Genomic DNA, 19,462 nt, shown 5'->3' with positions numbered 1-19,462 from the left:
TCCTGTCGCTCCTGTCTGCTCCTGCTGCTCCTGTCCTGCCTCTCCTGTCCACTCCGTCCTCCTGCCTGCCCTCTGCTCCTGTCTGCTCCTGTCTGCTCTCCTGTCTGCCTGTCTGCTCCCTGCTGCTCCTGTCTGCTCCTGTCTGCTCCTGTCTGCTCCTTGCCTCCTGCCTGCTCCTGCCTGCTCCTGTCCTTCCTGTCTGCCCCTGCCCTGTCTCCTGCTCTGTCTGCTCCTGCCTGCTCTTCCTGTCCTCTCCTGTCTCCTTCCTGTCTGCTCCTGTCTGCTCCTGTCTGCTCTCCTGTTCTGTCCTCTCCTTCCTCCCTGTCTGCTCCTGCTCCTGTCTGCTCCTGTCCGCCCCTGCCTGCTCCTGCCTGCCCTGCCGCCCTGCCTCTGCTCCTGTCCTGCCCTGTCCTGCCCCTGCCTGCTCCTGCCTGCTCCTGCTCCTGTCTCCTGTCTGCTCCTGTCTGCTCCTGCCTGCTCCTGTCTGCTCCTGTCCCTCTGCCTGTCCTCTCCTGTCTGCTCCTGCTGCTCCTGCCTGCTCTGCCTGCTGTCCTCTGTGTCTGCTCCTGTCTGCTCCTGCCTGCTCCTGTCTCGTCTCTGTCCTGCTCCCTGTCTGCTCCTGTCTGCTCCTGTCTGCTCCTGCCTGCTTCCTGTCCACTCCTGTCCTCTCCTGTCTGCTCCTGTCTGCTCTGCTGTCTGCTCGCTCCTGCCTGCTCCTGCTCTCCTGCTCCTGCTCTGCTCTCCTGTCTTGTGCTCCTGCTGTCCTGCCTGCTCCTGCCTGCTCCTGTCTGCTCCTGTCTGCTCCTGTCTGCTCCTGTCTGCTCCTGTCTGCTCCTGTCTCTCTGCCTCTCCTGTCCGTGCCTGTCTTGTCTCCTGTCTGCTCTCTCTCCTGTCCTGTCTCTGTCCCCTGTCTCCTGTCTGCTCCTGTCTGCTCCTGTCGTCTGTTCTCTCTGTTTCCGTCGGCGCAGATCAAACCCTGAGGTCCAGACCGAGACCCGACCCGGATCTGACCTCACGACGGGCGAAGAAGAGAAGAAGAGAAGAAGAGAAGAAGAGAGGGAGGGAGGGAGGGAGAGAGGTGAAGAAAAAAGAGAGATGGAGAGAGGGAAAAGGAGAGAGAGAGGAAACGAAAGAGGGAAAGGAAGAAAAGAAAAGGAGGAAAGTGTAGGTCTGTCATGTTTATCAGTGAGTGGAGCCTCAGAGAGAGAAAGAGGGGAAGAGAGAGGAGAAAGAGAAAGAGAGGGGGAGAGAGAGGAGAAAGAGAAAGAGAGGGGGAGAGAGAAGAAAGAGAAAGAGAGGGGGAGAGCGTTAGGCAGCGAAAGAGGAAAAGAGAGAGAGAGAGAGTGAAGAGGAGAGAAAGTGGAGAGTCGTTTAAGAGTCGTTTTTATCAATGAGACGAGCTGCAGGCAGATGGAACAGAGGATGGAGAGAAGGAGGTAAAGAAAAGAGGAGGACGGGGAGAAGAGAGAGAGAGAGAGAGAGAGAGAGCAATAAAAGCGGGAGAGAAAGAGCAAGAGGGAAGAAAGAGAAATGGAAAAGAGGAGGAAGAGAGTCAGTGTGAGAATCGTGTTTGTACAATCTGCCTTGAAGCTTCAGTCACTGATGGACGAGAGACGGAGAGAAAGAAAGAAAGAAAGAAAGAAAGGGGGAGAGGATAGAGAGAAAAAGAGAAGAGAGAGAGGTGGGCCCACGGAAGAGGGAGAGAAAAAAAGAGAGAAAGTGGAGAGTCTGTAGGAATCGTGTTTATTAAACGAGACGAGCTGCAGATCGAACAGAGAAGAAAGGAAGAAAGAAGGAAGGAAGGAGGGAGGGAGGGAGGTGAAGAAAAGAGGAAGACTGAGAGGAGAAAGAGAGGGAGGTGATGATGGAGAGAGAGAGAGAGAGAAGGATAGAGGGATGAGGGTGGAGGGATGATGTAGTGATAAAACCTGGATTAGCCCCAAACAAACAAACTCTTTTTCCAGATTTATTTTAGATTTTTTGTAATTTAAGAGTTTTGGCCCAGATTAAATCTCTGGTCTCTGGTCTGGTCTCTGGTCTGGTCTCTGGTCTCTGGTCTCTGGTCTCTGGTCTCTGGTCTCTGGTCTCTGGTCTCTGGTCTCTGGTCTCTGGTCTCTGGTCTCTGGTCTGGTCTCTGGTCTCTGGTCTCTGGTCTCTGGTCTCTGGTCTCTGGTCTGGTCTCTGGTCTGCTCTGGTCTGGTCTCTGGTCTCTGGTCTCTGGTCTCTGGTCTCTGGTCTCTGTCTCTGTCTCTGGTCTCTGGTCTCTGGTCTCTGGTCTCTGGTCTGGTCTCGGGTCTGATCTCTGTTGAGTTTGCGGGTCAGTGTGTTGCTCAGAGGCACGTGGGCTCCTCTGTGGGTCCCTCAGGTCTTGATCATGTGACTCTAAAGTTCAGTGTCAAGAGTTTTTGTCATGGACGAAAAACTCGGGTTTAGATTCTGTGGGGGAAAAAAGTCTCACCTGAGCCTGAGTCCGGGTTCAGGTCTGTGTCCTGGGTCCAGGTCTGGGTCCAGGTCTGGGTCCTGGGTCCAGGTCTGGGTCCAGGTCTGGGTCCTGGGTCCAGGTCTGGGTCCAGGTCTGTGTCCTGAGTCCCAGGTCTGGGTCCAGGTCTGGGTCCAGGTCTGGGTCCGGTCTGGGTCAGGTCTGGGTCTGGGTCCAGGTCCGGGTCCAGGTCTGGGTCCAGGTCCGGGTCTGGGTCCAGTCCGGGTCCAGGTCTGGGTCCAGGTCCGGGTCCAGGTCTGGGTCAGGTCTGGGTTCAGGTCTGGGTCCTGGGTCCAGGTCTGGGTTCAGGTCCAGGTCTGGGTCCTGGGTCCGGTCTGGGTCCAGGTCTGTGGAGTCCAGGTCTGGTCCTGGGTCCAGGCCTGGGTCCGGGAGTCCAGGTCTGGGTCCAGGTCCGGGTCCAGGTCTGGGTCCAGGTCCGGGTCCGGTCGGTCAGGTCGGGTCCAGGTCTGGGTCCAGGTCCGGGTCCAGGTCTGGGTCAGGTCTGGGTCAGGTCTGGGTCTGGGTCAGGTCTGGGTTCAGGTCTGGGTCCTGGGTCCGGGTCTGGTCCAGGTCTGGGTCCTGGTCTGTGTCCTGGGTCCTCCAGGTCTGGGTCCAGGTCTGGGTCCAGGTCTGGGTCCAGGTCTGGCTCCAGGTCCGGTCCAGGTCTGGGTCCAGTGTCCAGATCTGGGTCCTGGGTCCGGGTCTGGGTCTGGTGGGTCCAGGTCTGGGTCCAGGTCTGGGTCTGGGTCCAGGTCTGGGTCCGGGGTCTTGAGTCCAGGTCTGGGTCTGGGTCAGGTCCGGGTCTGGGTCCAGGTCTGGGTCCAGGTCTGGGCCAGGTCTGGGTCCAGGTCTGGGTCCAGGTCTGGGTCCTGGGTCCGGGTTCCGGGTCCAGGTCTGGGTCTAGGTCCGGGTCCAGGTCTGGGTCCAGGTCTGGGTCCAGGTCTGGGTCCAGGTCTGGGGTCCAGGTCTGGGTCTGGGTCCAGGTCTGGGTCCAGGTCCTGGGTCCAGGTCTGGGTCCAGGTCTGGGTCCGGGTCCAGGTCCAGGTCTGGGTCTGTGATTTGTGAATGGTCTCGTGGTCTTGTTAAAGTTCTGTTCTCTGCGTCTGGTGGAGTTTGAGTCGTGGATTTTACGACACGTGAGACGAGATAGTTTTTCTCCAGACGACGTCATCTGTGATTTTATTGATTTTATTGATTTTTATGTAACATCCAGTAAAAACAGATTTATATTAATATTAATTATTATTATTATTGTTATTATTATTATATTTTAGACTGTTCTTTTTCTTGATGCATAAACATTTAAATTTAAACTTTAAACATCTGTGATCAACACTTTTCTCCTTTAACTGTGTCTGTCTGTAACGTCTTCACTTCTGTTGCTCTTTAAAACTTGACTTTTGTAAACTGTTCACATGAATCTGTTTAGTTTTGCTCAGTTTTCACGTTACATTATTATTTATTTTCGTACATAAAAACAGTTTGTTGCATGAACCGACTCCTAATGAAGATCATGTCTGTAATCCCCTACAGATTACAGATTACAGATTACACACCCCAAAATGTAGTTTGTAACGTAATTCATTATATTACTTAAAGTGAGTAATGTAATCTGATTACTTTGGATTACTTGATTTGTTGTAGAGAAACAAAGACGAGGAAATCTTCACATAAAAAGTTTTGTCTGATAAAAGAAAATAAAAAGACCAAACTTTACTGAACCAAATAAAAAATAATATTGATAGAAGAAGAAGAGACCTGGTTTAGTCCTGGTTTAGTCCTGGTTTAGTCCTGGTTTAGTCCTGGTTTAGTCCTGGTTCAGTCCTGGTTTAGACCTGGTTTAGACCTGGTTTAGTCCTGGTTTAGTCCCGGTTTAGTCCTGGTTTAGTCCTGGTTTAGTCCTGGTTTAGTCCTGGTTTAGTCCTGGTTTAGACCTGGTTTAGACCTGGTTTAGTCCTGGTTCAGTCCTGGTTTAGTCCTGGTTTAGTCCTGGTTTAGTCCTGTTAAATCTTGTTTTAGACCTGGTTTAGTCCTGGTTTAGTCCTGGTTTAGTCCTGGTTTAGACCTGGTTTAGACCTGGTTTAGTCCTGGTTTAGTCCTGGTTTAGTCCTGGTTTAGTCCTGTTAAATCTTGTTTTAGACCTGGTTTAGACCTGGTTTAGTCCTGGTTTAGACCTGGTTTAGTCCTGGTTTAGTCCTGGTTTAGACCTGGTTTAGTCCTGGTTTAGTCCTGGTTTAGTCCTGTTAAATCTTGTTTTAGACCTGGTTTAGTCCTGGTTTAGTCCTGGTTTAGTTCAAAATGTAAAAACAGTTCAATCTCTCTGTTTAATCCATTTATTTCAACAAAGTAACTGTAATCCAATTACCACTCACTGAAACAGTAACTGTAACTGAATACAGTTACTCATCATTTGTACTCTGATTACTCCAGTACATGTAATCTGTTACTCCCGACTCTGGACATGTGACCATCACGAGTGTCAGACGTTCGTCTGATCTCGTTCATGTTGTTATTGATGAACAGAGTCGATCTGCACATAAACACACATTTCTTTATTTCCAGCGGTGAAACTAAACAAAACCATTTTCTGAGCTTCTCATTTTCTCCGTCTTCTGCTGATGAAGATCACGAGTTTCAGTCGAGTCTTGAAGCTTCATGTGTTCATCTGTTTAGTTTCCACATCAGTTCTATTTTAAACACACAGACTTTATAGTGTCGACTTCCACTCGGGGATTTAACACTTTAAAAGACCGATGGACTGATGTATCGTATCGTGGCCTGTGTATCGATATGTATCGTATCGTATCGTATCGTGTGCTGTGTATCGAGGTGTGTATCGTATCGTGGCCTGTGTATCGATATGTATCGTATCGTGGCCTGTTGCATCGAGGTGTGTATCGTATCGCGGCCTGTGTATCGATATGTGTCATATCGTGGCCTGTGTATCAAGGTGTGTATCGTATCGTGGCCTGTGTATCGATATGTATCGTATCGTGGCCTTTGCATCGAGGTGTGTATCGTATCGCGGCCTGTGTATCGATATGTATCGTATCGTGGCCTGTGTATCGAGGTGTGTATCGTATCGTGGCCTGTGTATCGAGGTGTGTATCGTATCGTGGCCTGTGTATGTGTGTATCGAGGTGTGTATCGATATCGTGGCCTGTGTATCGAGGTGTGTATCGTATCGTGGCCTGTGTATCGAGGTGTGTATCGTATCGTGGCCTGTGTATCGAGGTGTGTATCATATCGCGGCCTGTGTATCGATATGTATTGTATCATGGCCTGTGTATCGATATGTATTGTATCATGGCCTGTGTATCGAGGTGTGTATCGTATCGTGGCCTGTGTATCGATATGTATCGTATCGTGGCCTGTGTATCGAGGTGTGTATCGTATCGCGGCCTGTGTATCGAGGTGTGTATCGTATCGTGGCCTGTGTATCGAGGTGTGTATCGTATCGCGGCCTGTGTATCGATATGTATTGTATCATGGCCTGTGTATCGATATGTATCGTATCATGGCCTGTATCGTATGTATCGATCGGCCTGTGTATCGATATGTATCGTATCGTGGCCTTTGCATCGAGGGTGTGTATCGTATCGGGCCTGTGTATCGTATGTATCGTATCGCGGCCTGTGTATCGAGGTGTGTATCGTATCGTGGCCTGTGTATCGAGGTATCGTATCGCGGCCTGTGTATCGATATGTATCGTATCGCGGCCTGTTATGTGTATCGTATCGTTGTATCGTATCGGCAGCTCCTTAAAGGTTTTATGGAGGATTTTTTTTTGTTTCAAATTTTCAGTGAAAGTTCAAAATACCATTACAGAAACTCAGCAGCTTTGTAATTATGATGACCAAAAAAAAAAAAAAGAATGAAAATCTATCAACTGTGGACGTGTTGAGGCCAGAGAAACATCAGCCAATAGAAAACGAGGCTCCCTCATTTTCTATTGGCTGTTCGGTTGCCAATCAAACTCCTTATGTTTCTAGTGTAACTGACTCATCGGCGCGCGGGGATTACGTGGTTTATGCAACGGTTTTTAGAGGCGTTTTCAAACTGTCGCTTCCTCGCAATTCGCACAAACTTTGTCGAGACGGTGGACGAGAATCCACGACCATTCGCCGCGAAAGAAAGTCCTTTTTTGAGGTCGCCGAAAGAAGAAGAAGAAGAGAAGGAGAAAAGGAGCGAGAAGATAAACGGAGGTGATTCTTGGAGATTCCTTCCAGCGACGGCGCGAATGAAGCGGACGTAGGGTCTAAAAACTGAAGACGCGTCGGTCGCTAAATTATTTTTAGACAGGAAACTTCAACGGTAAAAAATGCTCTGTTCAACCTTTAACGATACCAGCGCTAAACTGAACCATGTCTGTGTTTGTGTTTTTGTGTTTTTATCCGCAGCCTCTTCAGATCGACGATAACTTCTGTGGGCAGGACTTCAACCAGCCTCTGGGCGGCACCAGCACCATCGAGGGCGTCCCCCTGCTGGTGGAGCGAGACGACGGACTCGCCGCCGTCGCCGCCTACGACTACAGCGGGCACACGGTGGCGTTCGTGGGCACCAGGAGCGGGAAACTCTACAAGGTAAGAACGCAGAAGAAGAAGTAGTTGAGGTGTGTCGTGTTTTTGGTGAAGTTTTGAACCGTCAGAAAACTTCTTATTTCACTCAAAACCTCGACTGATTTGAGAATTTTCTTTTGTGAACAGTGTTGGGAAGTTTACTTTTAAAATGTAATCCCCTACAGATTACAGATTACACACACCAAAATGTAGTTTGTAACAGAATCCATTAAATTACTTAAAGTGAGTAATGTAATCTGATTACTTTGGATTACTTGATTTGCTGTAGAGAAGAAAATACTCGGATACTTAACCGTATTAAAAATATTATTGATAGAAGACGAGGAGACACGTCCACACAGCATTTAGATCTGGTTTAGACCTGGTTTAGACCTGGTTTAGATCTAGTTTAGATCTGGTTTTAGATCTGGTTTAGACCTGGTTTTAGATCTGGTTTAGTCCTGGTTTAGATCTGGTTTAGACCTGGTTTAGTCCTGGTTTAGTCCTGGTTTTAGATCTGGTTTAGTCCTGGTTTAGATCTGCTTTAGACCTGGTTTAGTCCTGGTTTAGATCTGGTTTAGACCTGGTTTAGTCCTGGTTTAGATCTGGTTTTAGTCCTGGTTTAGTCCTGGTTTAGACCTGGTTTAGTCCTGGTTTAGATCTGGTTTTAGATCTGGTTTAGTCCTGGTTTAGATCTAGTTTAGATCTGGTTTTAGTCCTGGTTTAGTCCTGGTTTAGATCTGGTTTTAGTCCTGGTTCAGTCCTGGTTCAGTCCTGGTTTAGACCTGGTTTAGACCTGGTTTAGACCTGGTTTAGACCTGGTTTAGACCTGGTTCAGTCCTGGTTTAGTCCTGGTTTAGACCTGGTTTAGACCTGGTTTTAGACCTGGTTTAGATCTGGTTTTAGTCCTGGTTTAGACCTGGTTTAGTTTCCAGCAATGAGTGGAATTACCAAAAAAAAAATAAAATAAAATAAATAAATAAAAAGTAAAAACAGTTAAATCCCTCTGTGTAATTCATTTATTTCAACAAAGTAACTGTAATCCAATTCCCACTCACTGAAACAGTAACTGTAACTGAATACAGTTACTCATCATTTGTACTCTGATTACTCCGGTACATGTAATCTGTTACTCCTGACTCTGTTTGTGAATCACATTTGGTTTTGGCAGATTTATTTTTTTTGGAGAATGTTTTTGTTTTTGTGAATTTCAGATCAAATATTCACAGTTTGAGGTTAAATATTTCTTTAGTTGTTGGTGAAAAATGTTTTAGATTTTGAGTTTGTAAAGTGTAAATCTGAGAAAACTCTTGGTTTTTTCTTTTTTTTTTTTGTGGAGCTTGTTTCTTTTCATTGTTTTTTTTTTCGTCTGTTGTTTCCTGTTTGTGTCTGAACTAAACCTCATTGGAATTCCCTCCATTTTTCTTCTCTGCGTCTGTCACACCTCCTCCCCCCCCACCCCTCCTCTCCTCTCTCTCTCTCCTCTGCTCTGTCATCTCTCTCTCTCTCTCTCTCTTCTCTCCTCTCTCTCTCTCTCTCTCTCTCTCTCTCTCTCTCTCTCTCTCTCTCTGCTCCTGTCATCTCTCTCTCTCTCTCTCTCTCTCTCTCTCCTCTGCTCCTGTCATCTCTCTTTCCTCTCCTCTTCTTCTTCTCTCTCTTTTGTGGATTTAGATTCACTCCGTGTTTCCTTCTCCCTCCAGTCAACACTCGTGTTCCTCCCTCTTTCTTTCTCTCTCTCCCTCTCTCTCTCATCCCCTCTTCCCCTCCTCCATCTCCTTCTGACCCTCGCTCCCCTTTTCTCTTCATCTCTTGTCCTTCTCTCTCTCTCTCGCTCTCTCTCGCTCTCTCTCTCTCGCTCTCTCTCTTTCTCTCTCTCTCTCTTCCGTCTTTGCCTCATTTCTCTTTGTCTCTTTCTCGTTCTTCTCATTCCTCCCATATATCTCCTCCTCCTCCTCTCTCTGTCTCTCCCTCTCTTTCTTCTATACTTCTCTGCTCCCCTCTTTCTCGCTTCCTCCACTTCCCTCCTTGTGTCCTTCTCTTTCTCCTTTTCACTTACTCTCTCTCTTCCTTCCTCTCTTTCCCCTTTCTCCCTCCTTCCTCCTCTCTCTCTTCCTGTATCCCTCCCTCCCTCCCTTTACCTCCCTCCCTCCCTTTATCTCCCTCCAATCCTCCTTCCCTTTCCCTCTCTCCCTTTCTTCCCCTTCTCTCTGGTTTAGACCTGGTTCAGTCCTGGTTCAGTCCTGGTTTAGACCTGGTTCAGTCCTGTTTTAGTCCTGGTTTAGACCTGGTTCAGTCCTGGTTCAGTCCTGGTTTAGTCCTGGTTCGTTTTGGGACGTCGTTAAATCGTTTACACTTCGCTCTCGTCGCCGTGGCAACGAAAACACCAGAATAAAACACAAATCAAACGTTTTGGCAGAAGACGAGTTTTTACAGCCAGAAATCCTCCTCCTCCTCCTCACACCGGCTCTGGACCAGGTCTGGACCAGGTCTGGACCAGGTCTGGACCAGGTCTGGACCAGGTCTGGACCAAGACGAGACTGGTTTATTTTTGATATTTATAAAAGTTTTAGTCCAAAAAAAAACTTGTCATATTTGACAAATTATAAGAAAAACTGTGAATGTTTTAACAGTGTTTTATAAAAGAGCAGCGGGAGGGCATCTGACACAAACAGGACTGCAGCTGGAACTGAACCAGGACTAGGACTAGGACTGGATCAGGACCTAAACCTCGGACTAAACCTGGTACTAAACCTGGACCTAAACGTCTGATTAAACCAGGATTAAATTTTGAGACTAAACCTTGACTAAATCTGGTCTAAACCAAACCTGGGACTAAACCTGGTCTAAACTTGGTCTAAACTTGGTCTGAACCAGGACTAAACCTGGGACTAAACCTGGGACTAGGACTGGATTGGGACTTAAAGTTCTGACTAAACCTGGGACTAATTTGAGACTAAACTTGGTCTAAACTTGGCCTCAACTTGGTCTAAACCTGGTCTGAACCTGGGATTAAGCCTGGGACTAAATCTGGTCTGAACCTGGTCTAAACGTGGTCTAAACGTGGTCTAAACGTGGTCTAAACGTGGTCTAAACGTGGTCTAAACGTGGTCTAAACTTGGTCTGAACCAGGACTAAACCTGGGACTAAACCTGGGACTAAACCTGGGACTAGGACTGGATCGGGACTTAAACTTCTGACTAAACCTGGGACTAATTTGAGACTAAACTTGGTCTAAACTTGGTCTAAACTTGGTCTAAACCTGGTCTAAACCTGGTCTAAACCTGGGACTAAACTAAACTGGTCTAAACTTGGTCTAAACTTGGTCTAAACCTGGTCTAAACCTGGGACTAATTTGAGACTAAACTTGGTCTAAACTTGGTCTAAACTTGGTCTAAACCTGGTCTAAACCTGGGACTAATTTGAGACTAAACTTGGTCTAAACTTGGTCTAAACTTGGTCTAAACTTGGTCTAAACTTGGTCTAAACCTGGTCTAAACCTGGTCTAAACCTGGGACTAATTTGAGACTAAACTTGGTCTAAACTTGGTCTAAACTTGGTCTAAACTTGGTCTAAACTTGGTCTAAACCTGGTCTAAACCTGGGACTAAACCTGGGACTAAATCTGGTCTGAACCTGGTCTAAACGTAGTCTAAACTTGGCCTAAACTTGGTCTGAACCAGGACTATACCTGGGACTAAACCTGGGACTAGGATTGGATCGGGACTTAAACTTCTGACTAAACCTGGGACTAATTTGAGACTAAACTTGGTCTAAACTTGGTCTAAACCTGGTCTAAACCTGGTCTAAACCTGGACTAAACCTTGGACTAAACCTGGGACTTGGTCTAAACTTGATTTAAACCTAGTCTAAATCTGGGACTAAACCAGGTCTTAACTTGGTCTGAACCTGGTCTAAACTTGGTCTAAACTTGGTCTAAACTTGGTCTAAACTTGGCCTAATCCTGGCCTAATCCTGGTCTGAACCTGGTCTGAACCTGGCCTAAACTAAAGTCTAAACTTGATCTAAACCTGAGACCAAACCTGGTCTAAATCTGTCCAGATGTTTCTGCAGATCTGTTCAAGGTGGATCCTTGTTAGCATCATTAGCATCGTTAGCATCATTAGCATCGTTAGCATCGTTAGCATCATTAGCATCATTAGCGCTGTTAGCTCGTCTCCATCTGTCTCGTGGACCTGGTGGACTTGGTGGACCTGGTGTCTCGTCCTCTGGGACTCCTCGCGTCTGCTACAAACACAAACAGGCCCAATGGAAACAGATGCACCTTGTGATGTCACGTGGTGATACAGGAAGTGCTCCAGCGTGTTTTTAAACTCCACACAGCTTCTCTAGAGTCATTACAGTTGTGTGTGATACAGAACTGTTCATGTGTGTACTTGTAGTTGGTTTTTACATTAAGACTCGCTAAATTCTCTAAATCGTTTCTTCGTGTGTTTTTTTTTTTTCCTCCAAACACAAATGTAAACATGCTCGTGCGGTCTGCTGCTGCGGCGGCGGCGGCGGTGTCGTTGGTGTCGTTGTCATTGTCGTTGTTTCCTGTGGGACGTGTGCAGAGTCGTGTTTTAATGAGCTTCATTTTCTCCAGAGTCTAAACACATTAAGACACTTTCACTTTGTTTATTTAATGAGATTTAACATTAAATAATGTTAAATCCAATAAAACACAGATACACAACAGAGACACACAACACAGATACACAACACAGATACACAACACAGGTACACAACACAGACACACAACACAGATACACAACAGAGATACACATCCTGTACTCCTGTCTGAACACTATCACAACTATCACAACACAATCAGTGTGCGTCCCACAAATGACTCTCCTGCACATCACACGTTGTGTAGTGTCTGTAGTCAGTAGTAGTAGTGCGTTGTGTCGTGTCGTGTTGTGTTGTGTCTTGTTGTGTTGTGTCGTGTTGTGTTGTGTTGTGTCGTGTTGTGTTGTTTTGTCTATCGATTTGATTCCAGTGTGGTCACATGGTGTCACATGTTCTGACCTCAGGGCCCTGCTGCTCTGTGTGTGTGTGCGTGTAGTTGTGTGTGTGTCTGTGTGTGTGCGTGTGTGTGTGTGTGTGTGTGTGTGTGTGTGTGTGTGTAGTTGTGTGAATTTAGACACATTCCTGTGTACCACATGGAGCTCTCATGCAGCAGCAGTAGTACTGTAGTAGTATTGCAGTAGTACTGTAGTAGTATTGTAGTAGGTCTGTAGTAGGTCTGTAGTAGTATTGCAGTAGTTCTGTAGTAGTTCTGTAGTAGTTCTGTAGTAGTTCTGTAGTAGTTCTGTAGTAGTCTGTAGTAGGTCTGTAGTAGTATTGCAGTAGTTCTGTAGTAGGTCTGTAGTAGTATTGCAGTAGTTGTATGTATCTTAGTACCTTTGTACTTTCTGTTTTCTCAGTACATTTCAGCCTTGTCACATTTGTGTCTCTTGCTGTAGTTGTACTGCAATAGATGTACTGCAGTAGTTGTACTGCAGTAGTTGTACTGCTGTAGTTGTACTGCAGTAGTTGTACTGCAGTAGATGTACTGCAGTAGATGTACTGCTGTAGTTGTACTGCAGTAGTGGTATCTGTGCTCAGTAAGTACATTCCAGCGTTAACACATGTCTGTCAGTAGTTTTGCAGTAGTTAGTACTGCAGTAGTTTTGCAGTAGTTTTGCAGTAGTAGCAGTAGCAGTAGTTTTGCAGTAGTTTTGCAGTAGTAGCAGTACTGTGCAGTAGTTTTGCAGTAGTTTTGTAGTAGTAGCAGTACTGTGCAGTCGTTGTTTTTACTGGCACATTCCAGTCTTATCACATGCGTGTCTTATGCAGCAGTAGTAGTACTGTAGTATTGTAGTAGTACTGCAGTACTTGTCTGGTACATTCCTTTGTTATTTCATGTGTCTTATGCAATAATAGTATTGTAGTAGTAGTAGTAGTAGTAGTAGTAGTAGTCAGTACTTGTCTGGCACATTCCTGTTTTGATGTGTGTGTTATGCAGTACTAGTTCTATTGTAGTAGTACTATTGTACTAGTACTATTGTAGTAGTATTATTGTAGTATTTTTGTAGTACTCATTCCTCTGTTATCTCATATTTCTTCTGCAGTTGTAGTACTGTAGTAGTAGTAGTATTGTAGTAGTACTCGTGCCTCTGCTGCTCTCAGTCTGACCCAGTTTCTCGTCTCTTGTGACTCAGACTCAGACTGAGACTCTCCTCTGCACAGACGTGTCTGAGCCTCGTCTCCACGGAGACGGGCTTTAGTCTGGAATATTCCACACTGTCGCCTAAATCGATCTCCATGGAAACGAGCAGGTGGCTCCAGTAAACAGTGTTTTCAGTAGTAAAGATGACATGTACTGAGAAACATGAGTCCAGACGTACGACTCACAGGTTCCGTAATATTAATCCCTTCAAATATATTTTTAAGTAGTATTTTTACTTTTGTGTGTGTACTTTTGTACTGTTACTGTGTACTTGTCGTCTCCCGGCTCTTGGCGCTGGCTCGTCTCTCGAGTGTAAACCCCACAGGAAACACCAAACCACGTCTGAACCAGAGCCAGACGCCGCTCCACAGACGCGACCGGACTCATCCACAAACAGCTCACTAAAGTCTAAACCAGGACTGAACCAGGACTAAACAGGACTAAACCAGGACTGAACCAGGACTGAACTAAACCAGGACTAAACCAGGACTGAACCAGGTCTAAACCAGGACTGAACCAGGACTAAACCAGGACTGAACCAGGACTGAACCAGGACTAAAGGAAACAGGACTAAACCAGGTCTACCAGACTGAACCAGGACTGAACCAGGAAAACCAGACTAACCACAAACCAGCTACCACTCCGTCTAAACCACTAAACCAGGATCTAAACCAGGTCTAAACCAGGACTAAACCAGGACTAAACCAGACTAAACCAGGTCTAAACCAGGACTAAACCAGGACTAAACCAGGACTGAACCAGGGTCTAAACCAGGTCTAAACCAGGACTAAACCAGGACTGAACCAGGACTGAACCAGGTCTAAACCAGGACTAACCAGGACTAAACCAGGACTAAACCAGACTAAACCAGGACTAAACCAGGACTAAACCAGGAACCAAACTAGACTAAACCAGGACTAAACAGGACTAAACCAGGTCTAAACCAGGTCTAAACCAGGACTGAACCAGGATCTAAACCAGACTAAACCAGGACTGAACCAGGACTAAACCAGGTCTAAACCAGGACTGAACCCAGGACTAAAACCAGGACTAAACCAGGACTAAACCAGCTAAACCAGGTCTAAACCAGGACTAAACGGACTCCAGGACTCTAAAACCAGAACTAAACCAGGACTAAACCAGGACTAAACCAGGTCTAAACCAGGACTAACCAGGACTCCAGGAAAACCAGGACTAAACCAGGACTAAACCAAACCAGAGACTTAACCAGGAACCGGAGAAACCAGACTAAACCAGAAACCAGAAACTGAACCAGGACTGAACCAGGACTGAACCAGGTCTAAACCAGGACTGAACCAGAAACCAGGACTAAAAGAACAGGACTAAACAGGGAACCAGGATAAGGTCTTAAACCAGGACTAAACCAGGACTGAACCAGGGACTAAACCAGGACTAAACCAGCGACTAAACCTCTAAACCAGGTCTAAGGGACTAAACGAAGGACTCCAGGAATAAACCAGGTCTAAACCAGGACTAAACCAGGACTAAACCAGGTCTAAAGTTCATGTTTATAATTTTCTCAAATTTAAAATCCAAGATGTCTTCTCGTTGCTCGGCGACCGTTGCCGTGGAAACAGGAGAACAGAGAAGAACAGAACAGAGACTAAAGAGAGAGAGAGAGAGAGGGAGAGAGAGAGGAAGGAGAAGGAGGGAGATGAAGGAGAGAGTCTGTCCTTTTTTCTCTTTTCCCTCTCTTTACTTCATCCCTTTCTTCTCTCTCTCCTTCTCTTCCTCCTTCTTTTCTTCTCTCTCCTTTCTCTCTCTCTCTCCCTCCCTCTGTTTCTCTTTTCTCTGTGCCACCTCTCTCTCTCTTCCTCTCTCATTTCACTGTTTCTCTTTCTCTTCCCTCATCCCCCCCCTCTCTCTCTCTTTCTCCTCATCCCTCGCTCATGTGACTCTGAACATGAATCTGACCTTTTCACTAACGACAAGTTTAGACCATCAGAGTTTAGTCCTGGTTTAGTCCTGGTTTAGTCCTGGTTTAGTCCTGGTTTAGTCCTGGTTTAGACCTGGTTTAGTCCTGGTTCAGGTTTAGACCTCCTGGTTTAGTCCTGGTTTAGTCCTGGTTTAGTCCTGGTTTAGTCCTGGTTTAGAACCTGGTTTAGTCCTGGTTTAGTCCTGGTTTAGTCCTGGTTTAGTCCTGGTTTAGTCCTGGTTCCTGGTTTAGTCCTGGTTTAGGTCCCTGGTTTTACCTGGTTTAGTCTGGTTTAGACCTGGTTCAGTCCTGGTTTTAGTCCTGGTTTAGTCCTGGTTTCAGTCCTGGTTTAGTCCTGGTTTAGTCCTGGTTTCCTGGTAGTTCTGTCCTGGTTTAGTCCTGTTTACCTGGTTTAGTCTGGTTCAGTCCTGGTTTAGACTGGTTAGTCCTGGTTTAGTCCTGGTTTAGTCCTTTAGTCCTGGTTTAGTCCTGGTTTAGACCTGTTTAGTCCTCTTGGTTTAGACCTGGTTTAGTCCTGGTTTAGTCCTGGTTTAGCCTGGTTTAGACCTCCTGGTTCAGTCCTGGTTCCTCCTGGTTCAGTCCTGGTTTAGTCCTGGTTTAGTCCTGGTTTAGTCTGGTTTAGTGGTTTAGACCTGGTTCAGTCCTGGTTTAGTAGTCCTGGTTTAGTCCTGGTTCAGTCCTGGTTCAGTCCTGGTTCAGTCCTGGTCTAAACAAAGTCTTTTTTCTTATTTAAACATTTACATTTTCTCGTTGTCGTTGTGAAAGTCAAACTCCGTCGTTCCTAAACTCCTCGTTTCCTGCTGAATTCCCACGATCCCTCTGCTCCCATCACAAATGTTCCGTATCTAATCTTTAATCTTTAATCTTCACTTCACACACCGACGCTTTTGTTTGGAGGGGAACTCGTCCAGAGCCAAGGACTTCCTGTGTTTTGTTCTGCTGCTTCCTGTCCGGGTCAGACGGGCGTAATGACAGGAAGTGAGGCGTTTTACTGTGAAAGAGCCTCACTGTAAAAGCCCCGCAGTGCTCGGAGGAGGCATTACTGGTGTTTTATTCTGAAAAACCTCATGATCCTTTCAAATTAAATGCCCCACAATGCACAGAGGAGGCATTATTGGTGTTTTATTGTGAAAAACCTCATGATCCTTCAGAATAAAAGCTCCAAAGTGTACAAAGGGGGCTGTGTTTGCATTTTATTTTGAAAAACCTCATGATCCTTTCAGAATAAAACCCACACAGTGCACAGAAGGGGGTACAATAACAGGAAGTGATGTGCTTTACTCTGAAAGAGCCTCCCGATCCTTCACAATAAAAGCCTCACAGTGCACAGAGGAGGCAATGTTCACATGTTTGGTGTTTTATTATGAAAGAGCCTTGTGATATTTCAGAATAAAAGCCCCACAGTGTTCAGAGGAGACTGTGAGGTCATGTTTGGTGTTTTATTGTGAAAAGAACTCATGATCCTTCAGATTAAAAGCCTCACAGTGCACAGAGGGGAGCGTATTGGAGTTTTATTGTGAAAAACATAATGATCCTTTCAAAATAAAAGCCTCACAGTGCGCAGAGGAGGCCTATTCACATGTTTTGGTGTTTTATTATGAAAGAGCCTAGTGATATTTCAGAATAAAAGCGCCACAGTGTTCAGAGGAGACTCTGAGGTCATGTTTGGTGTTTTAATGTGAAAAGAACTCATGATCCTTCAGATTAAAAGCCTCACAGCTCACAGAGGGGAGCGTATTTTTTGTTTTATTGTGAAAAACCTCATGATCCTTCAGAATAAAAAGCTCCAGATTGTCCAGAGGGGGCAGATATGGTGTTTTATTGTGAAAAATCCTATGATCCTTTCAGAATAAGAGCCTCAGATAGTACAGAGGGGGCAGTAGTGGTATTTTATTGTGGAAAAAAAAACATGATGCTTTCAGAATAAAAGCCTCACAGTGCACAGAGGAGGCAGTATTCACATGTTTGGTGTTTTATTATGAAAGAGCCTTGTGATATTTCAGAATAAAAGCCCCAGAGTCTAGACGTCTTGTGACTGTGATTCTCTCCTCTGACCTCAGCTCAAATCACGCGCTTCTTTCTCTCTTTCTCTCTCTCTTTCTCTCTTTCGCACTTTCTTTCTGTCTCCCTCTCAGTGTCTCTCCTTTCTCCCTCCTCCTTTCTCCCTCCTTCTATCTTCTCCTTCTCTCCTTCCCTCCTTCTCCCTCCTTCTCTCCTTCTCCCTCCTTCTCTCCTTCTCTCGTCTCCTTCTCTTCTCCCTCCTTCTCTCTTCTCCTTCTCTCCTTCTCTCTTCTCCCTCCTTCTCCCTCCTTCTCTCCTTTTCCCTCCTTCTTCCTCCTTCTCTCCTTCTCCCTCCTTCTCTCCTTCTCTCGTCTCCTTCTCTCCTCCCTCCTTCTCTCCTTCTCTCCTTCTCTCGTCTCCTTCTCTTCTCCCTCCTTCTCTCCTTCTCTCTTCTCCCTCCTTCTCTCCTTCTCTCTTTTCCCTCCTTCTCTCCTTCTCTCTTCTCCCTCCATCTCTCCTTCTCTCTTCTCCTTCTCTTCTTCTCTCCACTCCTTCCCTCCTTCTCTCTCCTCCCTCCTTCTCTCATCTCCTTCTCTCGTCTCCTTCTCTCTTCTCCCTCCTTCTCTCCTCCCTCCTTCTCTCATCTCCTTCTCTCGTCTCCTTCTCTCTCCTCCCTCCTTCTCTCCTTCTCTCCCTTCTCTCCTTCCCTCCTTCTCTCTTTCTCTCTTTCTGTCTCGGGTGAAATCCTTTTTTCACACTGAACTCTTCCGTGTTTTGTTTTTGCAGCAGTTTTATTTTTATTCTTCCTCACAGTCGTTCGTTTCCTTCGCCTCGCGCTCCGTCCCACCTCGTGACATCATCGGGTGTTTTCGCTCCGCGCGTTTTCGCCGGAGTCTCTCGCCGGCGTCCCCTCTGCCGCCGAATGTTCCGCAGTGTGGCATTAAACCGTCGAACCCGCGTCTCCGTGGAAACGAGCAGCCGACACCACCGGCTCGGTTCCGGGTCGGATCCGCGGAGAGGCGAGCTGCACGACCACATTACAACTGAAAAAAAAAAGAAAAATGTTGTTATGCACAGATTTGTAATTAAAGCTGCACTGTGGAACTTTTTGTGGTGAAGTGTCCGTCGGTTCCCTCCGCTCGTCTCCATGGGGATGTCAGTGCGTCGCCCGTAATGTTCCGCAGTGTGGCATTATTCTTATTATAGTCGTAAAAGTATTATTATTTTTTGTGGGTTATTTGTTTTTTTGTGAGTGGGATGAACAGAGCGGAGCTGGACTCAGGCGAGGGCTCGCTTCTCCACGGATCAGAGCTGTCACTGGGTCAGATCTGCGGAGGAGCGAGCCGTGTGAGACGTTCCAGGCGGAGTGAGTGTTTTTTTGTTTTGTGTGTTTTTTTGTCCGTCTGTCCTGCAGTGACCCGTCCTCCTCCTCCTCCTCCTCTTCATAACTCAAACATTTAAAGCTGCACTCTGTCACTTTTCTGGTTGGAGGGTTCGTCTGTCAGCTGCTCGTTTCTATGGAGACGTGGCCGGTCTGTCTGGAATGTTCCGCAGCGTGACATTAAACAGATTGACTTTACATTTATTCATTCACAGACGGATTTACAGCTGAAAAATCACTAGAGAAACACAAACACTGTGACTGAGCGGCGTCGCCTCTCCACAGATCTGACACTACTGCTACTGCTACTGCTACTACTACTACTACTACTACTGCTACTACTGCTGCTACTACTGCTACTACTACTACTACTACTACTACTACTACTTCTACTTCTACTACTACTACTTGCTACTACTACTTCTTCTTCTACTCAGTCGTGGTTCTCGTTGTGAGAGTTTTTGTTTGGCAGAGACTGAAGCGGTGGAGGGGGCGGGGCTTCCTCCCCAGGGGCTGACGTGATTGGGCGGTTTATCTGTCGCTATAGAGACGCAACAGATGGTTATGTTACAGTTTATGGTCCTGACTTGACCCTGTTTTAGACCTGGTTTAGTCCTGGCTCAGTCCTGGTTTAGTCCTGGTTTAGTCCTGGTTTAGTCCTGGTTTAGTCCTGGTTTAGTCCTGGTTTAGTCCTGGTTTAGTCTTGGTTCAGTCCTGGTTCAGTCCTGGTTCAGTCCTGGTTTAGTCCTGGTTTAGACCTGGTTTAGTCTGGGTTTAGACCTGGTTTAGTCCTGGTTTAGACCTGGTTTAGTCTGGGTTTAGTCCTAGTTTAGTCCTGGTTCAGTTCTGGTTTAGTCCTGGTTCAGTTCTGGGAC

General features: G+C 46.5%; 1 protein-coding gene across 1 annotated transcript in view; it reads left to right on the top strand.

Annotated features, from left to right (window-relative positions):
• Positions 1–19,462, top strand: part of LOC110175140 (plexin-A1-like) — a 104,371-nt gene that overhangs the window by 73,476 nt on the left and 11,433 nt on the right. The window contains exon 3 of the mRNA XM_055159585.1: positions 6,880–7,062. Within this exon, the coding sequence (XP_055015560.1) occupies positions 6,880–7,062 (183 nt within the window). The remainder of the gene's footprint in view (positions 1–6,879; positions 7,063–19,462) is intronic.

This window comes from Boleophthalmus pectinirostris, unplaced genomic scaffold, assembly GCF_026225935.1.
Source record: "Boleophthalmus pectinirostris isolate CB_2022bp ecotype Guang Dong unplaced genomic scaffold, ASM2622593v1 HiC_scaffold_23, whole genome shotgun sequence".
Lineage (NCBI taxonomy): Eukaryota > Metazoa > Chordata > Actinopteri > Gobiiformes > Gobiidae > Boleophthalmus > Boleophthalmus pectinirostris.
Note: the sequence above shows the minus strand (reverse complement) of the source record. Positions and strands in the feature narration are given on the sequence as shown.